Here is a 23,937-nt window from a genome sequence, read left to right as displayed (position 1 = left end):
CCAAGGCCGCAAGACGAGTATACGCCAGGCTAGAAGACTGGGCGTTAATCCCGAGAAGTTTCTTTCATGCCAGGTCTCAAAGCGAGTATACGCCAAGCCGACCTACCAAGTGTTAGTCCCGAAGAGTTTCTAAGGCATTTAATGCCAGACTTGAAGGTGGGTATATACCAAACCGATCTACCGGTTGTTAGTCCCGATAAATTTCTAAGGCATTTAATGTCAAATCTAAAGGCAGGTATACGCCAGGCCAATCTACCGAGTGTTAGTCCCACTTCACAATAAGTTTTTAAGACATTTAATGCCAAGTCTCAGGGCGGGAATAAGTCAAGCCGACCTACTGGGTGTTAGTCCCACTTCACGAGAATTTTCTAAGGCATTTGATATCAGACCGCAAGGCTAGTATACGCCAAACCAACTTACCGAGAGTTAATCCCAAAAAGTTTATAAGGCATTTTATGTCAAGCCATAAGTTGAAAGTCCGTTAGGCCAAAAGGCTGGATGTTAGTCCCAGTAAAATAAGGCCATAAGTTGAGAGCCCATCAGGCCAGAAGACCAGATGTTAGCCTCGCTTCATAAGGTGTTTCTAAAGCATTTCATGGTAGGCCTCAATATGGGAATACATCAAACCGATCAACCGGAAGTTATTCCCACTTCACGAGAAGCTTCTAAGGCAATTAATGTCAGGGCGCAAGGTGGATATACACCAGGCCACGCGACCGAGAGCATTAAACCCATCTCACAAAGAGAATTACAGGCATGTGTCGCTACTCTTACAATTACTCTTGGAAATCTAAAACTTTTTGCAAGGAGGAGAATGACCAAAAGCTCATCAAGGCTAGTCAAAGCAAGAAAATGCTCGAAAGCTCAATAAGGTTAAAAAAGGCCAAGGAGATCGTAAGGGTTAGAAAAATATTCGGAAGCTCGCAAAGGATTTGATGCCATAAAGCTCGTCAAGGGTAGAAAATGTCTAGAATCTCGTAAAAGCATTTGATGCTATAAAGCCCAGAGGTATGTCAGGGCTAGGATCAAGGCTAGAAAAATGCTCATAAGGGCTAGAAAAGGCCAAGGAGCTTGTAAGAGTTAGAAAATGCCTTGGAAGCTCACAAAAGAATTTGATGCATGAAAACTCGTTAAAACTAGAGAAAGTCCAGAGCACGCCAGGGCTAGAAAAATGCTCAGAAACTTGCAAAGAAATTTGATGCCAGAAAGGTTGTCAGGGCTAGAGAAAGCCATGCTGGGATTGGAAAATAGCCGGAAGCACAACAAGGCTACAAAAGGCCCAAGAGCTCGCAAGGGCTGAAAAATGCCTGAAAACTTATCAAGGCATTATTATATCACTCGGATCATTTTTTTGCCAAGACAAGATCTTAAACCTGACTGATCGGCAAGACAAGCAAGAAGAAAGTAAGGATATCATGCGCTCAGACCAGACAAATAAGTAACATGACTCAGATTATGAAAACAACTGTCACCTTCGAATATAAAGAATTGAAGACCAGCGGGGGACCTTTGATGCTACATAAGACTCACTCAAAATAGACAGTGAGCTATCACCATAAGATTGGGTCACGCAGAAAGAATTTGAGAAACTAATACGTGATCTCATCCATAGAAAAAAAGATCCGGATGACCATCGTGCTCAAATCCAAAGAAGGAGACCCAGGCGTTTCAAAATAGGTCGGCTGCAGGTCGGACAAGACCCGCCCTCATAACTTCATGACTCCATAAGAAAGTTACCATTAACGACTATAGTCTAGCAGATTCTCTTCACGTCTGTGATAATTGGATTCCTAATCAATTAGCCGGTAAAACTCCTTTATCAATTAGCCGGTAAAACTCCTTTATGAATTAGCCGGTGAAGATCATTTATCAATAAGTCTGTCACATCATTGTCGGATTATCAGGAAATACTATATTTATATCTAACTTCTTAGAGTATAAAATGAGAACAATCATAGAGGTAAAAATACATTATTTTGGAATACTACTCAAGTTTGAAGTTATTCATTGTATTCTCTCAATTTCTCTATGACTGTCTTGAACACCCACCGCTATCTCACATTTTCTTTCTTGCAGGTTTAACTAATCATAATATAGTTCTGTTCCAGTCACGTCGTCATTTTATTTTTAGCAACATCAACTACTAAATTAAATTAAATTGTTTTTTTATTTTTAAATCATTAAGAAACATATAAGTCATTTAAATTTGAAAATATAATAAATTAATTAATTAATTAATTTTTAAAACATATCAAAAGATATTAGACTTTGACTATTTTAATTTAAATTTGCAACAAATATATTTTTGTATATAAATTCTCAATTATATTACGTATCTAGTATCTAGTATCATCATAGATACTGCATTTTAAAAGTAACTAGATAAATTATTATTTATCAAATAGTTTTGAAGGCTTATTTATCATTTTACCTTTTTTATAATTATTTTTTACAAATTTAATTATAATTTAATAAAACATAAATTTGATTATTTTATTTTGAAATTGGTAAACGACATCATTAAAAAAATGATTACTCATAGAAATACGAGGTAATATATATATATATATATTGGAAATTAAGTGATTTATTTGATATTTTTTTAACTAAGGGTTTATTTCATTTATTTTTAAATTTTAAAAGGTTTATATGTCATATTGTAATTTTTTTCTCATAAAATCTATTATTTTTTAATTGAAATATTTTATTTAATATATTTTAATAAATGAGAAGTTCATTTATACCAATATAATTTAAAATTTTATATTACTTTTTAATGTATACTTTAAATATTAAAATACGCAGTTTGCTTTAAAAAATCGCAAAAGCGCGGAATCACATAAGATTTTTTAAACACTCGAATTTTTTTTTTTTTTGTAGAAGATTTTTTTATTGGTTACGCTGATTGCAGAGACGTTTCTTTTTCCGGGACGGAATCGTGACGTGGCTATTTGATTGGGCAAAACATTAATAACCTAGTGGGTTCAAGCGCACTTGACCACTAGCTTTACGTGGGCCCATCTCTTGTGAGCTTCCCACAGCACATATTCATTCACTAGAACTCCCCTTAAAAAAAGATTTGTTCTTTGTTTTCTACATTTCATAAACTATTTTATTTTTCAAAAGATCATTTATTTATTAATTTTTTATTATATATTTAAATATATATATATATTATAAAAATAAAATTTTAATTGTATTAATTTTTTGAAATAATTATATTTTATTAATTTATGTAAAATAATGCAGGACATAGGTTAATTGCATAGAGGAGCCCAAATGTAAAAAACATATAGATTAAATAATTGATAAAAATTTATAAATTGTACTTTTATCCAATAATAAAATTAATATTAATTTATTTTTTTATAAATTATATTTATATTACTTTCAAATAATAAAAACCTTAAAAAATCTACACCCTTAATTCATAATTTAAAAATAAATAATAACTCTAATATATAAATAGTTACTAAATTGAAGGAAATGTTTAGGAAAAAATTAATAAAATAGTTATTAAATATTTTTAATATTTTAAATAAATATAAAATAGTTACTTAGCTATATTCTTAAAATTTTAAAATTTTAAAATTATAATAAATATTCATATTTTTTAAAATAAAAATTTAGGGGCGGGGAAGGGAGGCTGACTATGGGTTCACCCTTGAAGACATATTTTCATAGGATGAATGAAATAATTTTTATATTTTTAAAAAATATTTAATACACACTTAATTTTATATGAAAACGAATTTAATAATTAATAAATTAAATATTGATATTAAAATTTAAGTAAAATTAATATAACAAATTTGAGAATCTAAGGAATTATATGAATTATACATTAATATTTTTATTTAATTATTATATCCAAACTTATTATGTTCCTACTAATTACACTATTTACTTTGTTATATAAATCTTATTTTGAGACATGTAAGTTTATTTTTTTAGAAATATAATATTTGTTATTGTACTTCACAATAAAAATTACAATCTATCTATATATGAAAGACGGTATCTAAATAGGAAGAAAAATCAAATATATGATTATACAATCCTAAAATTAAGCAACTGATCCATCTATCAATATTTGCTTCCTATATTAATATATTTACTTCTTATGATCTATAGCTCTCCCATTCAAGTTGGAATATAAATGTTAATTATACCCAACTTGTTAAGTATATAATCAATTTCAGCTATAAGACAACTAATCCAAAACAATCAAAATAAACAAAGGATCAGAAGAATAGAACCTGTGAACAGTACTCGTGAACAATAACCGATGAACAGTATCCGTAAACAACATTGTGAACAGTACTCGATGAACCGTGCCCGATGTCTCCAAATGTTACCCTTTATGGGTAACCCAAATGAATAGAGGCCTAAGTCTCCAAATATTATCCTTTATGGGTAACCCAAATGAATAATGAATATAGCCTTAAGTTTCTAAATGTTACCCTTTATGGGTAACCCAAAATAAATATAATTCTAAATTTTCAAATGTTACTCTTTATGGATAACCAAAATAAACATAGTCCTAAATTTCCAAATGTTACCTTTGTGGAAATGAATAGAGCACTAAGTCTCTAAATGTTACCTTTTATGAGTAATCCAAATGAATAGAGTTCTAAGTCTCCAAATGTTACCCTTTATGGGTAACTCAAAATGAACAGAGTTCTAAATTTTCAAATGTTACCCTTTAGGGATAACCCAAATAAATAGAGTTCTAAATCTCCAAATGTTAACATTTATGGGTAACCCCGATGAACATAGTACTAAATCTCCAAATGTTACCCTTTGTGGGTAATCCAAATAAACAGAGCTCTAAATCTCAAAATGTTACCCTTTATGGGTAACCCCATGAACAGAACCCTAAGTCTCCAAATGTTACCCTTTATGAGTAACTCAGAGTCCTAAGTATCCAAATGTTAGACGGAATCCACAAGTTAGCAGATAAATGTCACACTCTCCCTTGCTAAATTTGCAACATACTCGTCGCAACTGAATCAAATACATTTGCTAAACCAAGACCGGACCATCGGGTATTGTGGTTCGCTGGTACCTTGGACGGTTCCACCTCGTCTCACATGACTCTACCTCGTTTCACACGGGTAACCCTTTCCTCGCAGGCCCACTAGCTCTGCACAATTTGTCTGACCCAGGATGACTCTAATACCATGTAAAAATATAATATTTTTGTTATATTTTACAATAGAGATTACAACCTATTTATATACGAGAGACAGTATCTAATCAGAAAGAAAAATCAAATCTATGATTATACAATCCTAAGATTAAAAAACTGATCCATCTATCAATATTTACTTTCTATATTAATATATTTATTTCCTATAGCCTATAACATTTTATTTATTTATTAATAAATCATTAATGAATGTTAAATTTTTATAAATGCGTCTATTAAGCATATATATAAAATTATTTGATATGGTATAAAATTAAAAATTTTAATTTTACTCCTAATATCATTTTAGAAAATAATAGCAAGTAACTTCCAATTATAAAATTATATAATATGAAATTCAATTGAATTAATATTTAAAGTATTAAATAAAATAATAAAAATTATTTTAAATAAATTATGTATAGAATTTTATATTTTTTTAAAAAATATATATTAAGTAGACTCGCTGTATATTTATATTATGATTTTATAATTGAATTGCATTAATAGGGTGGTGGAAGAAAAGGAAAAGTTGGATTGGGAAAGGAAATAAAAAGCCCAAATGCAATTAGATGAATACGAAGCCCGAAGTTAGCAAACATCAATTTGCACTACAGCCACAATCCTTCTTTGCATAATGTTATTGTATTGCGCCACAGTTTCATGGATCATGCATGCACATTCCTGCTCTCAAAAGAGTGTTTAAATCTAATGTAAAATTTTTTTATATTCAGAAATATAACGAGAGTAAATATGGATGGAAATACTCTAATATCGTATTAAATTTGGACCAATTAATTCACTTAGAAAATTAATTTAAAGAAAGAAGTTTTTAAATTTTTTTATGATATATTTTAAATTGATGTGAAATTTAATATAATTAATATTAATTTAATATATTTTATATTTTTTCATTACAAATATAAAGATAAATGAGTCAAAAATTAAGGAGTTGTTAAAAATTACAAACTAAAAAAAAAAGATTATATCTATATTTCAAAGAAATTAATATTTTTTAGATTTGATTTTGGCAAGGAGAACGAAGTTTAAGATTTTATTTTTATATTATAAATTAAAAATTAATTATTTAATTTAAATTTGCAATAAAAAATTTAAGTGATGTTTGGATACTAAAATTCAGATTTTGGATTTAGTTTTAGTATATTTTATTAATAAAGTATAGATTTCAAATTACACAATTTTACTTATTAAATCTTGTTAGAGTGGATTAGAAAATACTGGAAATAAAGATTTTGAAGCTAATTATATGAGATAAGACTGCTAAACGAAAAAGAAGAAATAAGATTAAGAGGGGAGAAAGCATCAAATAAAGAAAGTTGAAGTGGCAACATTATTGACACATGATCACAAAATCTAGTTAATGCTCCTATAGAATCCATCATACTAAGTTGGGTTAAAAGAAAATCTATACAAACTGAAGCAAAGAACATTGAAGTGGAGGCCATTCTGCATAGACTTCATAGGATTGGTCCAAAACCCACTGAAACAAAAGCTTTAGATCCACAAAATCTTTGATTATATCAGCTTAATTAAAGATGCCCAGTTGCCCACTACTGCTGAGAAGTGGGAATAGCAGGGAGGAATCTCAACTAAAGTGGGAATGTGGCCTCTTGAAAAAAAATATATACATATATATATATATATAATCCCCTCTCAAAACCTAAATAGCTGGCTAGCTTCCTTCTGGGGTTCTGTTAATTTGTCCAAATATCAACTTAAAGTAGAAAAGGGTTTTAAAGTGACCTCTGTCTTTCTCTTTCTTATTGTTTTTAGTTCTGCTTTTCCTTCAGCTGTGTGTCTAATGATCGAAGCAACCTTTGTAATTGTTTACTAAATATGGACCACAAATCATGTTCTGTGAACAGTGGATTCACGCACGAAGCTACAGTTATGTGCACAAATCTCTGCCAGATTAAGCAATGGAATATATCTCAAGATATGTTAATTAATTATATGAAAATAACAATGGGATATATTCCTAATTAACTACGTAAATCATTTCTCAGAATATTTTTAAAATATGGCATATGCCTGAACCAGAATTTTCTTTGATTTTTTTTCCTTATTTAGTCACGTCTCAAGTTTTCTTTAATTCCTTATTATTCTACATCATTTCATTCCTTCAAATTTCATTTATTACAGCCTTAATTAAGCTGAAGTTATATAACTGGCAGGTTTAATCTGATTTTCAGTTCTTGCATGCAGCTGTTTATATTTTTTTATTATGAATTTACCTAACAGCAATTGTCGAAGCATTCATCATAAAATATACTGTTATTGCACAGCTTTCTAAACTTGAAACCCTCTTTCTTACTAATTCTTGTCGTTTACTGCACATGTTTTGTCGTTCATAGGTCCTTAGATCTTCGATTTTACAATGCTTATCAGTTACTTCGATTAGGGTTTATGAATAAAAATATAGCTAGCTAGTATTCCTGATCTATTAGATTTTTTTTTTATTTAAAAAAGATAAAGCAAGGGTTTATACTTTTATTTTTTATTAAAATTGATGAATCTCAATACGGTAAATATATATAATATTTAAGCAATTCGTGTAATTACTTGAAAAAAAAGTGCAAACCTTCAACTTAAATCTATAGATGATCTAATGAATTAAAATATGGAAATGAGTCATTCTCACAGTACATGAGGAATAATGCAAGGATATGGTTTAAGAAAGCATAATGATGAAGATGATGACCTGTAAATGAATCTGCACCACATGAATTAATATTTATTAATGGAAAAAAAAAAAAAAAGAAGTTTGCCTCATCCAAACTAGATCCACATCGATTAATCAATGATCGCCACACGGCATGAAATGCTACCTATAACTTGAACTTTTTGCTATAATTCTCCAAGCTTTCGGATACATTGATGCAGATTTCCTGGAGAAGATATGGAGATCAGCATCATCATCAACTCTCCAAATTTAGCTTCTATAGTAAAATGATTTGCTTGTCGTCTAGAATGACATAATCCCATATTATTAAAAAAATAAAATAAACCCTAATGAGAGTAGGTAATCCACTATGTAGGGTTTCTGAATTATAATTAATCTATTCTTTTTAGGTCTTAATTTGGTTGTACTTATATATTAAGAAACACACGTGCACCATCCATATACCACAAGTTCAATGCACATTATTATTTATACATTTCTTGTTTCAGCCTAATTGGGAACATTATATCAATAACCACTCGTGCATTGACAATCAGGCCAAAATCCAATTTTGATAGGAGAATTAGATTCAAAATCCATTCCAACTCATTACGTAAACTAATGAATCCAATTTTGATAGGAGAATCAGGCTCAAAATCCATTTGAACTCATTATGTAAACAAATTCATTAGCACACAATCCAATCCGCGGTTAAAATCAGCCAAATTGATTTCAGCTTGGATTCATCAGAAAGGAATTCAGTTTATTTGACGTATCGGAGAATAGAAAAACAAGTTCAGTTATACCGCGACCCTATCAAGGGAATTAAATGGCCGCCTGACGATAATGGGCAGACAGGTAAACCCGTATATATACAATTATGTGTCACTAGAGAATAAAGAAAAATGAATAAAAGAAGGGAGTATAACCAATTTAGATTAATTTTACTCATACACATCTAAAGCCTATTCTTTATGAATCTCAAATCATTATATATAGACTAAATATTAAATATGGCAATTAATAAGTATTAAAATGAGTGATTCACAACTATTTTATTTTTAAATGAGATCGAGGATTCAATTTGAGATCGATTATTCAATTTTCATATATTGTATAAAAATACATTGAAAATACATTATTTTTTAATGGACTGACCAGATATGAATAATACAATATCTATGAATATAAAAATAAATAAAAAATTTAAAAAAAAAAACACTAAGTCTGGGAGGAGAAGGGGACCATTTTTGTTTACCTTTGATAAGTTTTCAGTCATTTTCTTTGTCAATTAGGGTTTTTAGATTTCTCCCATGGACCCCATAATGCTTATTCTAAGGAAAAAAGAGAAGACCTAACTCATGCCAACTATAGAAATTTGCCTGTCATTGTGTTCCCCATCAAATGCTGACCAGGTCTATGTCGCCACATGCCATGACCATCTTCAACATACATGACAATGATACATATAATATGCATATATATATATATATATAATTATGTGTATTTGCTGTAGGTTGTAAAAAATGAATTACATATAAAAGGGAGACGTGTCTGTGTTTAAGAGGTGGTAGTTCAGGAAATATGGTTGATAACATAGGCAATAATTCAGAAAGATCATGCCAAAAGTATAGCTTTGCAGGAGCCAGTAGTGAAGATGGCATCATAAAGGAGCAAGATAGATTGCTTCCAATAGCTAATGTCGGGAGGATCATGAAGCAGATTCTACCTCCGAGTGCGAAAATCTCCAAGGAAGCTAAAGAAACCATGCAAGAATGCGTATCAGAGTTCATAAGTTTCGTCACTGGTGAAGCATCTGATAAATGTCACAAAGAAAAGCGCAAGACAGTAAATGGAGATGATATTTGTTGGGCTCTAGCAACTCTAGGGTTTGATGATTATGCTGAGCCACTCAAGAGGTATTTGCATAGATACAGGGAGCAGGAAGGAGAGAGAGGCAGCCATAGAGCAAGCAACAATATTGAAGAAAAAGACGATTATAGAGGTGATCAGTCGATGAAATCTATTGCTTCATTGAATTTTCCAGTGAATTCCAGGCGATTTTCTTGAGTTCATCAAGTATGTATGGTCACTTGTAATCTATCTACAGCCTTACATGCATGAAATATATTGATCTAGTGAGACTAATATGCAGTTCTTTTGGTGGGGGGGATGAGAAGGACTAAGGGATTTTTACTTGTTTTAGATTGGTGAGGGCTTAAAATCTCTCTGGTTTGTTTTTGACTGCCTGTTATTAGAGTAATAGTTGTGTGTGTTTGTATTATTCTGTGAAGGAAAAAATCTTGTATGCAGAATTTTCCATTGACTTAAAATCTTATTACCATGTGATGTGACTGCTGGGAATTATTCATAAACTTTCACACCTTTGCTCTGTTTTCTATTGCTTGATTCTTAATAGGATTCTTTTTTTTTTTGTTTTTTCTGGGTAGCTAACTTGGTCTTTGCTTCCGTCAATGATTTTGATTTTGTTTTAATATGAATCTAATTGAGTTAAATGGGATATATTCAGTGAAAATTTGCTCAACATGTTGATACAAGTTCTTGATCTTGTATTTGCGTATGCCTTTAGATGCTCAATATCACCAAAAATCTGTATGTTCTTCTTTTCTTTTCTTTTCTTTAAAAAATAATGAGAATTGATAATAATCTTTCATTTTACTCTCATTTTATTTGCATTCCTCATACTCTTTATGAGTCTTAAATCATCTCAATTAGGGGGCAGATGGGAGTCCTTTAATAATTTGATTTTAGAAATAAAATCAAAGGTATAATTTATAAAGCTTCAAAAATAAATGAGTCTAAACACTTGATTAGACCTGCTTGAAGCTTCTTACAAAAGGATGCAATCAATCTCTAGATGTTTAGTTTTCTCCTGGAAAGTAAGATTTGTTCCATTTTGAAGACCATATTTGTTCTCTCAATATAGGAAAATTGGTTGCGAACGAGAAACATACAGATTTTTTTGACTTTCCAACAAATCAATGATGAGCCTAAGAAAAAAAGACAGAAGCCTGTGATTGATTTCTGAGTGTCAATACAACCTATTCAACCCAAATCAAAAGGATTTGATTTGAAGGGAAGAATCAGCAGAAAAAAATACCAGCTCTAGGTGAAGTTTGAACATATCTAATAAGAACTTGATGGATCTTGACATGGATTCACTGTGCTTAAAGGATTAGCCATGGCAAACTCTATAGTTAGGCTTTTCAATTGAAGAGGATGATTGAAAAGAAAATGCTCTGATACCATAAAGCAAATTTGGAGAAAAGAAACTGAATCTTATTATGCATATGTATATGCATAGAGCTAATCAAACTGATGAAGCAAACAAATAAATTTACTAATAGTGTTTGGACACGTAGATGAGCTAATTAGTAACATGGATATATGCTATCTATCTTTCTATATGTTTAGCTGTATCAGTTATGGCGAAATGTTAAGACATGAAATAATGGTAACAATATTTATATATATCCTTAATTGCTGAAATTTAACTTACATATATTGCAGAGAAAGAATTATGCATCATTCTCTGCATGAGAAATTCTAAACTCTCTACATACAAAACATTCTGTTTTATTCTTTACAATGATAATTGCTTCATTCATTGAATTCTGTTTCAACTCTGAACGGGGAATCTTCCGACTGAGCCAACTATCTTTTCATATCCAGGGCTCTCATGTTGCTCCATATCCCTCCTTGATTTTACTTTCATTTCCTAAAGCTCATAAGTCATACCCACTTTAAGCATGCGTTTCTGAGGAATATCAAACACTTTCTCACTTTGTCTCAAGTTTCTTTTCAAGAAATTGAATGCATAATCTATCAAAATTCTTTTCCCAATATTTGCTCCTTTGCCTGCAACCACCTCGTTCTCTCCGATCAAGTGAACAACTCCAGCACGCCATGCTTTGTCGATCATATCCATTTGCTTATCTACGTCCTGTAAATCTTCTCGCTTTGTGTTTCTATTTTCGTCAAATTGTCCATCATGTGATTCTTCATCATTGGCATCCTCACCATTTTTCAGATTTGCTTTTCTTAACCAGTAATCATCTCTGATAAACTCCTTCAATTTTTCAATCAACATTCTCTCAAATGGCTCATTCTCATTGCGAACATCCGTGTATCCATATCGTGCTACACAACGGAACACGTTGAGCTCCGATGGTTCTACCTTGCGGAAAAGGAATCGTTCTTCTGCCGGAACCTTTCCAATGGGAAGTGATTTAATGGAGACAAAAACAAGTACCGAGTGAAGTGCAGGCACATTTTCCACATAATGCTTGAAGATGGGAGGGATGCCCTGAACAAGCTCAGAGTAGAACATGGCAAGTCCAGGAAGTCTACTGAAATTGGTCTCAGCAGCAATCTCCTTTAGCGTATCTGGAGAAATCTTGTTTTCGAGCTCATAATAGTATTTTCTTCGGTACACATCATTCCAGACAAACATTATAGTCATCAGAACTGCAGCAAAGGCTAACGGTAAATATCCTCCTTGATCAAATTTGTAGAGGACCGAACTTAAATAAACAAGCTCCACCACCCCAATGGTTAGCACATAGGCAATTACAAAAAGAACGTTGGTTTTCCAAATCATGAGCATGATCAATACAAGCAAGGCTGATGTGAGAGTCATTACAAACACCACAGCAATCCCTGTAAATAGCAGTTTCGTTCACTATTAGTTTCAGAATATACTGGAGAAATAATCAAAGGAATTGATTATGTTAAAATGGGGGCTTACCATATGCATTGCCGATATTTGCAGTACTTCTAAAACCAAGAGTAACTCCGACACAAGCAAGCATAAGAAGGTAATTGATTTCAGGAATATAGACTTGTCCTTCATATTTAGTGGATGTGTGCACAATTTTCACACGAGGGAAGCATCCAAGTGAGAGCGATTGCTGGATGATGGAAAAGGTCCCAGAAATCATGGCTTGGCTAGCAATGATTGAAGCCAAAACGGCCACCACAAACATGGGCCAGTAGAGAGGGTCTGCATTGATTAATTCCAAATGGTTGAGAACTTGCAGAAAGATGACAAACTCATAAAAGAATGAAGAGAAAACGTATCATATATGCAATGGACACAAACCTGGTATAGACTTATAAAAGGTATCGGGGACAAGATCATTGTGCTTTCTAAGGAAAGCAGCTTGGCCAGTGTATGCACATATAAGAGCTGGGTAGGTCACAGTGCACATACTTATTTGTATGGATCGAACTGTGAAATGGCCAACATCTGCAAATAGGGCCTCCGTTCCTGCATTTTCCCAAACAATAGACATGCATGAGAGTCATCAAAGAAGAAGAAGGAGCAGGAGCAGGAGGACGAGGATGAAGAGCAAACCTGTTATGGCAAGGACAACCCCACCAAGTGAAATCCATGCTTTGTCCTTGTTCCTCTTGAAATAATCTACTATGTACTTTGGATTTAAGCCTTTGATAACGGAAGGGTCATACTTGAAGAAATTGTAAACGCCAATACAACCAATCATCGTAAACCAGACACAAATTATTGGAGCAAAAGTGTATCCCACTTTATCAGTCCCGAACCTTTGGACCATGAACAGGCAGATCAAGATAGCTACTGATATCCAAACAATCATATCTGTATTCACACAGTTAAAAAGAAATGAATCTCCATTGATCCTGTAGTAATGTGCAATCTTTAATTTTTACATAGAGATTTTCCTTTGCGTGAAATATTTCTATCAATAAACTATAATTTTCTTAAATTATTTACTCTACATAATTTGTAAATAAATCGTTGCCGCTAATGTTCAATGTATTATAAGTTTTTTTTTTTCTTTAAAAGAGAAAAATAATAATCTACCTAGCCATAAGCGTTCGAGTTTATTAAGTTTTTATTGAACATTCAGTTTAAATTTTCTATGCATTCAAGCGTGTATACCCAGTTAATTTAAAATAATGACCGTGTATAAACATGTGGATAAAAATTTTCCTTATTCGAGATACTTTTAAAATTTTATATTTTTAAAATGATTTCAAACTAAGGCTTCAAAGATATAACAATTAAAAATATGGAAGGCTTCAAAGATAATTTCTCACCAATATAATAGATATACTCAATCAATTATATTTATTCTGTTTTATAATTTTTATTTATTTTATTTTTTATATATATTAAAAATATATTTTTTTAATTATAATCATTAAATAAATTAAATTTTATTAAATATTAAAAAAATTTTAAAAATTAAAAATAAAATAAAATTATAATAATTAATTTATATATTACTGTAAAGAAAAATAAATAATAATTTTAAAATAATTAAAAAATAAATAAATAAAAATTATGATGAAAAGAAAGTAATATATTATTTTTTAATCTTTGAAAAATAAAGATTCTCTGCCTCAATTATTGCAAAAATTATCATCTTAACGTAAGCTAGCTCAAAAGGTCAATCGATTCCAAGGGCCAGCAGCTCCATTTTGACCAAGTACGAGGAAAGGAGAAAAACGTGAGGCATTAAATGCCCTCAAGGAAGAGAAAATTTGTTAATTTTCGATAAATTTACTGTAATAATAAGAGCTCATCAAATTGATAAATTATTGGATATAAATTCAATTAAATTTTTATATTTTTATATAAAGATAAAATAAGTTTAATTTAAAATTTTAGATTAATTAAAATTTTAAATTAAATTTATTTGACCTTTAAATGAAAGTAAAGTTACGTGATTAACTTATTTTCCTAATTAATAATTATATATATTCGGTATATATATTTCTTTAACTCACAAAAACACAATTTTACTATCTAAATTGAAATTTATCAAGATCCTAAATTTCAAACTCCTCCATTGTTTAATTTCACATTACAAATCAAAGGATCCACCATTAATTAATTAAGAGCGAGGAAGGCATAATTAAGATCAAGCCTAAAAACTTTTCCCTTATTTGTCGAGTCCAACGCTAATTTTCTTCTTGTTTATGTACTGTATATTCTCTTTTTATATATAACAACTATCTGCTCATTTAGAAATAAACAACAATCATTAAAAAAAAAACTAATAATATATTAAATAAAAAAAATTAAAAAATGTGAATTAATAATGCGTAGAATTATATCGTGAACGCACCGTCGGTCATTTTAGTAGTGGCTTGCTTGATCCCTCCCACAGCTGATAAAACTGCAAATTGCAAGAAACAGATAAAATTGGTTAGTCAAAAGTGTCGGTGTAGGAGATAAAATTCAGAGTGTGTCCTTTTCCAAGTTGCTAGGAATTTAAAGGAAAAGAACCACCCAGCACACCTTACATGAATATCTAGCAGAAGGTATGTGGACCACGCTTTTAAAATCGCTTTTACTAAAAAGGTTGATATCATTGCTGGAGTCACTATGACTAAGACCTTTCTTTTACTCCCTTCGTTAAAAAGTGTATTTAATATTTTTTAAAGAAAAAGAAGACTGTTAAAGCGAACCTGAAATGCAAGGAGTAAGAACGCCATCTCCGATGACCATGGAAGTGCCAAGCATGGTGGCGAAGAGAAGGAAGAACTTGGCGAATTGGCTATTTTCCAGCTTAGATTTCAGCTTGGTTGCCCTCCGCATGCTCTTGCTAGGCAACTCTAGCTGGAAATTGGATACATCGTGGTCCTCGGCTTGTTCGCTTGGGATAAGACCCACTTTAGCATATCGGCATATCAGCGAGTACAAAGCAAACGTCCCTCCTGCAAAATGCAATACCCACGTTATATTATATTTATTTAATTTTATGAGTTATTGAGATTTATTTGTAACTAATTGCCAAATTAGTCAATAGAATTTTTTTTTTTTTTTTTTCCTTCTGGAACAACTTTCAATTGAATGTTTATCATAATATTAGCCTCTTCTGCACTTATTTTACTAAGTTACCCTCGAAATTATTACCCATGGACCATACTATTCACCTCGACGACATTATTACTCATTCACCATACTTTCACACCAAATGAAGCACGGCATCATTCAGCCAATATTGTTTTTTATTATATTAAAACAAAACATTTTTTATACATTTTAATTTTTTTAAGCTCGAAATCTTAAGAATTTAATTGATTTTCTTATACTACATGATTAGATACTTGATTATTAAATTATAATAGTGCAATATTATAAAAAATTAGAAAGAAAAATATTTTAAAAATATAGGGTCTTAAAATACAAATAAGTAAATTGTAAAGGTTGTAAAAAATTTTAAATATATATATATATATACTAAGACTTCATTTTATCTCGTGAAAAATGACTGTATGAGATATACTTTATATTATGTGATTATAATTAAAAAAAAAAGATATTGTTAATAAGATTCATGTATAGAAAGACTAATGGTATTAATTAAATTTTTTAAAATCTAGAAAATTGGTTAAATGGAAAAATATTTTTATTCATTATTTTTTTAAATACACTGACTATTAGAAAATATAGAAATTATTTTTCTAAAAAATAATTTTCTGGTAGACAAAATTGCTAGACTAAAAAAAAAAACATATGCATGTCACATGTGATTATACGTAGTCTTTACACTAGCTAAGATCCCATCTAGAATCATTTTAAAAAAAAGGAAAGCTCTTTTGGTGGCCAATCCAAAGTCAACATCATGATGATGAGCAACCAGTCAGCTTCAATTTCGCTCGCTCGCAGCATAGAAAATTTGCAATCATGTGAAAGTTGAAATAGACTTCAAGGCATGCAGGATGCTTCATTTCATTTTTTAAAAATGTCCATGAAGAGCTTAATTAATAAATTACCTATAATTAAAAATTCTAATTATGAAATTATGACAAACAAAGTTTGGGAAATAAAAACGATATTTCCAAATCATGATTACAAAAATAAAATTAGGAAATTTAAATCGGTGGAATAAAATTTCAAAAAGTTTTCGAAACTGAGATTAGAAAGAGAGCGAATATAAAGAACTAAAGAAGTTGGTAATCGAAGAGATTATATACCATCGCCATTATCGTTGGCACGCAAGACGATTAAGACGTACTTGACTAGAGGAATGAGAGTGATGGTATACAAAATCAAAGCAAGTACACCCAAGATATCATCGTTGTGGCGAATACCATCGGTGAAAGTACTCGAGTACACATACAGTGGTGATGTACCGATATCTCCATATACAATCCCAATGCTTTGGAATGCCAAGTGCAAGATCACCGACCAGCTCACGGCCTTGAGCGATGGATAAAAAAAAGAAACACATCAAGCACAGTGCCTCAATAAACAGCTGTATTTAATTAGAGACAATAAATGAAGGTGCAAGTAAAGGCAGACCTTAGAGCCGTGGAGTTGACTTCCAGGAAACTTGCGAGATTCAATTTCCAGAGAGTCATTCCGGCGCAATTTTTGGGAGGAAAGTTTCTTTGCACTGAGGGGCTTAGAGAACTGATCAGAACTGTCTTCAATGGTGACGCTCTGAACTATATTATTTTCAGACATTTTCTCCTACCTCTAGCTTTTCCCTTCGGTTAGAAGATGAAGTGAGATCCAAGAGGCAAGCGGAGAGTATGGGGCCTGGGGCTCCTAGAGGCGAGGGAGAAGGCGGATATTTATAGAGGAGAAGTGTGAATACGAACGTGAGAATTGGCCAAAAGAGAAGAACAGCTTTAAGAAAATGAGGATAGAGAGGTCACGGGACCTACGAGGCATGGACTTGGATGGGTGGTCCCTTGTTAAAAGATCTCTCTGGCGTGAATTTCCTTGCCTTTTCCCTATGGCCACCCTTTTGTTTTTACCCAATTCACCATTTATTACTGTCAGGCTGTTAACTGTTTGGATGACTTGAAGAGTAAATACGCGGTTTGTGCACGCTTTTCCCTTGTCAACGTGGAGTTCCAATTTGTTTGAGGATGGGGGTGGTTGGATGGAAACTTAAGTTTTAAATTTTTATTATATTTTTTAAATAATACTAAAGGTAATTATTTTTATTTGTAGCAGGAAAATGTTGTAAAGCGCCGGGAGCATAGCGTTTTTGATAAAAGCGTCAAAGAGAATTTTTTATTTTAAAATAAAATATTATTTTTAGAGTAAAATTATTAATTATATTAATAAAATTTTATCAAATAAAAAAGATATTATTTAAAAATAAAAATAATCATATTTAATAGATTCTCTAATTAAAATATAATTAATTAATTTAATTAGTTAGAGTGGCATGAACAGAAATATCAATTTTAAAATCTAATAAAATTTTTTATTTTTTTATTTTTTAATTAATATATTATAATATTAATTTAATAATATTATTTATAATAATAAATATTTTAATATTATTTTTAATATATTAATATAGTGATACTATAATTAAAAATAATATCAATTATAAGTATATTAATACACAATTATTATATTTAATATATTTTATTATATTTAATATATAGAAGTGTTATAAAAATTAATAATAAAAAAATTGCGCTCAAAATAGTTAGAAACATGAAATGATTTTATTCTATAATTAAACGTGTATCAAATTATTGGTATTATTTAATTATAATATTATTATATTAATATATTAAAATAATAAAATATATTATGAAAGTCAATAATAAAAAAATCCGTGCTAAAAATATTTAAAATCATTAAATGATATTATTGTATAATTAAATATATATGAAATTATTAATATTATTAAATTATAATATTACAATATTAATATATTAAAAATAATTAAAAAAAATTATCCCTTAGTAGACCTATATAATATCACTAGATTGTTTTTATAAAATATATTATCATGTAATTAGATTGAAGGTTTGTTTATAATTTATAAAATAATTAATTAATTAATATAAATATTTAAAGTTATAAGAATTAAGTTTAAATATTTTAATATTTTTATAATATATTTTTTATAATAATAAATAACTTTTAATTAATTAAATAATTTATATGAATATTTAAATTTACAAGATTTATATCTGAATATTTTAATATTATTTATAATATATTCTTTATAATAATAAATATTTTAATATTATTTTTAATATATTAGTGTAGTGATACTGTAATTTAAGATAGTATCAGTTATAAATTTATTGATATATAATTATTATATTTAATATATTTTATTTATAATTTATTAAAAATAAATAAATAAATAAATTAATATAAATATTTAATATTATAAAAATTAAGCTTAATTTTTATTAGACTACTCTCATGTACAGTCATACAACTCTAATCATAATATAATATTAATTTTATAGTACTATAATTTAAAAAATATGATAACTGTTTTTTGATAAATTTATAATTATATTATTTAATTACTGTATTATTATATTAATATGTTAAAAATAAAATATATTATAAAAATAATTAAAAATATTTTTTATAATAAAAAATTATATTATAAATAATGCTATCAAATTAATATAATATAAAAATATTATTATAATATAATAATAAAAAATAAAATAAAAAACAATTTATTTTTAAAAAATCAAATTTATTGAATAATACCATTAAAAATAATTATTGATTTAAATAGTACCAATTATAATAATACTATTTTTAATGTATTATTATAATAATATTGTAATTATATAGTGTCAGTTATAAATTTATTAATATGTAATTATTATATTTTATTATTTTTAATATATAAAAATACCATAAAAAAGAACATAAAAAATTATATATAAAAATATTTAGAATTATAATATTACTCTGTAATTAAATTTATATAAAATTATTAAATTATTTATAATTCATTAAGGATAAATAAATAAAATAATTAATTAATTGTTTTAATGTTTAATATTACAATAATTAAATTTATATTTTATTTAAGTTGTTTTCGTAATCATACACATTTAATTGTAAAATAATATAATTTTATAGTATTGAAATTATATAGTGTTAAAAATATTTTTTATTTAAATATTAATAATAAAATTTAATAAATATTAACAAATTAAATATATTAATATCTAGAGTTATAAAATTATATTATACTGCAATTAAATTTATATAATTAGATTTATATAAATTTAATGAGTTATTTATAATTTATTAAAAAAAATTAATTAATTAATATAAATATTTAAAATTATAAAAATTATATTTATATTTTATTATATTATTCAGATATATATATCTAAATGCAATATAATATTAATTGTATAATACTGAAACTATATAGTAATAATAATTTTTATTTAAATATTAATAATAAATATATCAATATATTAAAAATTATAAAAAATATTTTTTTATTATTATAAAAATTTATAATATAAATAATATTATTATACTATATTAATATTTAAAAAAATAAAAAATAAAAGTAAATGTTTTGATCTGGCACCAATCACAAATGCGCCAGACCAAAATTTATAATAAAAAAAAATTTTAATATCGACAGGCAGAAATTTGTCCGTCCTTTGACATGTTTTTCTATTAAAAGAAAAAAAATTTCCAACACTTTTAACAAAAGTGCTAAACTAAGCTAATTAAGTGTAGAGTGTGATCACTGCGTAAACGATTAAATTTTAAATTAATAATTAAATTTTTTTAAAAATTTAAATTATCAAAACCTTTTTCTCTAGTCACCAAATTGACAAAAACTCCTACTCATCGATCATCACATCAACAATTGTAATGCAAGCTTAGTAGTTAGAAAAAAAAAAAAAAAAAAAAAAAAAAAAAAAAAAAAAAAAACCTTTGCTTATTTCATAAACTTAGTAATGAGTTAATCAACTGTATTGTTTATTTCTTTGTGTATTCTCTCAAGCAACTTTTTAAATTTATTAATAAAATATTATTTATTTCCTCAAAAAATATTGTATATATTATTATACTTATAAACTTAAAACTAAAATGCTAAAATTAGGCGAGAGCATATTTCGGTCTAAATCAAAAAATCGAATCGAACTGATTGATTTCAGTTTTTCAGTTTGGTTTTTCGGAATAATCGGTTTGGTTCGGTTATTATATTTAAAATTATTCAGTTTTCAGTTCGGTTCGGTTCGATTTAAATATGTTAAATAACCGATCAAACCGAAAAACCGATTTAGTGGATAGGTCTAAGTCCAAGCCCGAGCCCAAGCCCTCCCTCTGGCCTCTCGTACCCAAACCCAGCACCCCAACCCCTCCATCCCTTCGGCCCCAAGCCCAACCCAGCAGATTTCGATTTGAACCGAACTGAATCGAGCCAAACTGATTTTTATCGATTCGATTCGATTCGATTATATCTTCATAATCGATTTTTTCAGTTTTTAAAATTTTAACATTTTAATTTTCAATTTTATCGGTTCGATTCGGTTCGATTCGAAACCGAACCGACCGATTGCATAGCCCTAGCTAAAATGACGATCCTCATCAGCACACCTCGTGCGGTTTTGTAACCATGCGGATATGCTAAAGACACGGCGAGATGTACAGAAGTCCGTACACCCACACCCTCGCCCTCAGGTTAATTTGGTATGATATGAACTAAAATAGTTATCGACAGATTAAAAGAATAGAACTCCCAGAATAATTGCTAACAGCGAAGTGATTTGAGAGAGACGAGCACAGAAAAGCAATAGTTGAACTGAACAAATTGTCACGTGTTGCGGCGTGTGCATGAGTTATGTGTTGAAAGAAAAACAGGATTCATAAATTATTTAGAAACCTATGGGTTCACATAAAGTCTTACAAAATAAGGTATGGAGCCCACAATGAGCATAGTCAAAAGTGTCTCCTCAGCCACCCATCAGTATCATCAGAAGACACCTCCCTCTCTCAACGCTTGTTGCCAGCTACTCCTCCTGGGATTCAATGAATCTTAAATTCTTTCACTCTCCCATCCTCCCAGGGACAAATTGCATAAGAGATATTTATTTGATGGTAAATGATTGAATGGAAAAGAATATATAAAAAAAAAAGTCAAAGAAATTTGGAATTTTGGAGGTTTTGTCAACATAATTGAGGCATAGTAATAAAAATTGAGGAGAATCCATGTAAGCATGTGAATTATAATATATATTAATATTGGTTGTGAGGCAGTTGCTCGGAATCGATGGAATATTCTGAAGGGGTGTAGCTTTGTGGGTTGTTGTTTAGTAACAACCGGCAAAACCAACATTAATTAAATTAATTTCTATTTCTCTACTCATCACCAAAGTCATTGCAATAATTATTCTGCACAGCTGCTCTGCCATCTCACCCTAACCTAATTTTTATTTCCATCCATCACATTGATTTTTTAAGGAAAAAGTAAGTTTTTGTAAACAATGATTCACTCGTTCTTTATAATTTTGTTTATTGTTTTTTTATTATTTTAAAATTTACTATTATAAATTACGAATCTCGACTTTGAACCCTAATTAGAATTAATTTAAAAAAATAAATCAAAATTTGGTTAATAATCAATTAAAATTATATTGATGGGTATCCTATTATCGAAATTGATATTGGTGGAATTCCAAATTTGGAAATTTGGGACAGCCTTTCATATTCTTTTATGATCAACAATTAAGGATAGTCGTCTTTTATCCTTTGTTTTCATCATTAAGGCTAAAACAAAGACACGTATTAGTTCAAACCAATTTAATTTAACCTCTAATCTTAATTACAAATCCAAACATAGGGAGGTGTTATCTAATCTTAATCTTTTATGATGATTAAATGGGAAAAGCTTTGTGCTTCTTCTAATTTTGTCATAGATTCACATCTTGGGGAGGCTAAACTAATGTTGGTAGATTTTTTAAAATAAATAAATATGATGAATTTTGATAATTTTTAATTATATAAATAAATATTTAAATTTATAAAACAAATGTTCTCAAATTGAAGTTGGGATAATTAAGTTTAATGTTCAATTAAAAATTTTATTTGTCAATTTAGTTTCTTAAATTTATTATATTAATAAATGTACATATCAAAAAAATTAAAATAATAATTTTGAAGGCAATAACTTCTCTAATCAATTGAATAGATTTCCCCCAGAAGAATTTTTGCAAAATTGGTCCACTGTAAAAGAACGCTATTAAACGTATCTCAGCTAGATTTAGTTCTAAATTTGGTCGCAACAGAAATCTAATTAATAACCACAATGCCCAGTGTGTGTTTGTATATAGACAGACACTCGGATTCTTTTACCTATTTCTCATAAATTATTTTTTATAACAATAAATAAGATTTTGATATCTAGAAAATAATAAATAAAATTTTATATGACATTAATTTTTCCTTTATCTTGAAGCATCAACAGCTGACCCGATCAATTCTAATTTCTAATTTTAAACTTGTTGAAATACAACAATTTAAAGAGTCTATCAGTCTCAACAAAGGTTAATTTATGGTTTTATCAAATTAAGTATAGTGAAACTATTTTAGGTAAAATTTCCATTATATACTCCGAATCTCTGACTTTTTGTAATTTTCCCTCATAACAAATTAATAATCCCTAACCCTAAGTACACCTCCTCTCTCTTTGTATCGCAAAATGCAGATAAGGCAAGCATCATGTAGAATTGCATTAAAAAATAAAAAAGAAAACAAGAGTCATTTTTTAAGAAATAATTTCAATGCTTACAGTATCCCATCTCTAATATGTGCTTTATAAACAATAATCAATAATATTAAATTGATGATAAGGATTTGATTCTGATCAATTATCAGGTTAAAAATATTTAAACTTAATTTTAATAAAACTTATTAATAATTTATATTAAATTGCAATCAAAGAATTTATTGAATTGTAAAATAATAATAATAATTCTCATTATCACTTAATTAACACCTAATTCAACAAACCCACACAGATTGTGGGCCATAAGATAAAGATAGAATTGCCATACTGATGATCATGACAAAAGATACGATATGGCTATGGCAATGGCAATGGGAACTTTGGATGAAGGAGTGACCATATTGATCGGCTGGCAATGGTTGCCTCCGTCCAATCCACGTAAGGATAAAGGAAGTCGTGGATTTACATCAATCCACGCACCATCCTTTCCTAATATCAAAAAACTTTACTTAATTTTTTTTCTCTTTATGTCGTAGTTTAAGAATTTAGCATAATGCTCTGGA

The 23,937-nt window shown here is 29.0% G+C and overlaps 2 protein-coding genes across 2 annotated transcripts; one reads left to right on the top strand and one right to left on the bottom strand.

Annotated features, from left to right (window-relative positions):
- The first annotated feature begins 9,389 nt into the window (after positions 1-9,389).
- On the top strand, positions 9,390-10,260 carry LOC110615139 (nuclear transcription factor Y subunit B-5). The gene has a single exon (XM_021756861.2). The coding sequence runs from the start codon at positions 9,459-9,461 to the stop codon at positions 9,942-9,944; it is 486 nt and encodes a 161-aa protein (XP_021612553.1). The 5' UTR covers positions 9,390-9,458; the 3' UTR covers positions 9,945-10,260.
- A 1,084-nt stretch (positions 10,261-11,344) lies between these two features.
- On the bottom strand, positions 11,345-17,516 carry LOC110614792 (potassium transporter 5). The gene is made up of 8 exons (XM_043957160.1): positions 17,191-17,516; positions 16,863-17,088; positions 15,351-15,599; positions 15,008-15,058; positions 13,252-13,512; positions 12,997-13,164; positions 12,643-12,897; positions 11,345-12,554 (listed from the first exon to the last, which is right to left on the bottom strand). The coding sequence occupies exons 1-8, from the start codon at positions 17,353-17,355 to the stop codon at positions 11,614-11,616; spliced, it is 2,316 nt and encodes a 771-aa protein (XP_043813095.1). The 5' UTR covers positions 17,356-17,516; the 3' UTR covers positions 11,345-11,613.
- Positions 17,517-23,937: the final 6,421 nt, after the last annotated feature.

The sequence above is a fragment of the Manihot esculenta genome, chromosome 5 (genome assembly GCF_001659605.2).
Source record: "Manihot esculenta cultivar AM560-2 chromosome 5, M.esculenta_v8, whole genome shotgun sequence".
In the NCBI taxonomy this organism is placed as follows: Eukaryota; Viridiplantae; Streptophyta; class Magnoliopsida; order Malpighiales; family Euphorbiaceae; genus Manihot; species Manihot esculenta.
This window is presented reverse-complemented; position numbering and strand designations above follow the sequence as displayed.

Excerpts from the sequence above, each read along its gene's own strand:
- LOC110614792 (XM_043957160.1), bottom strand. The coding sequence starts at position 17,355 with ATGTCTGAAAATAATATAGTTCAGAGCGTCACCATTGAAGACAGTTCT. Across the intron at positions 15,059-15,350 it reads TCTTACTCCTTGCATTTCAG|TTTTATCAGCTGTGGGAGGG; the intron begins GTTCGCTTTAAC and ends TGCAATTTGCAG. Across the intron at positions 12,555-12,642 it reads AAATATCGGCAATGCATATG|GGATTGCTGTGGTGTTTGTA; the intron begins GTAAGCCCCCAT and ends TGCTATTTACAG.
- LOC110615139 (XM_021756861.2), top strand. The coding sequence starts at position 9,459 with ATGGTTGATAACATAGGCAATAATTCAGAAAGATCATGCCAAAAGTAT.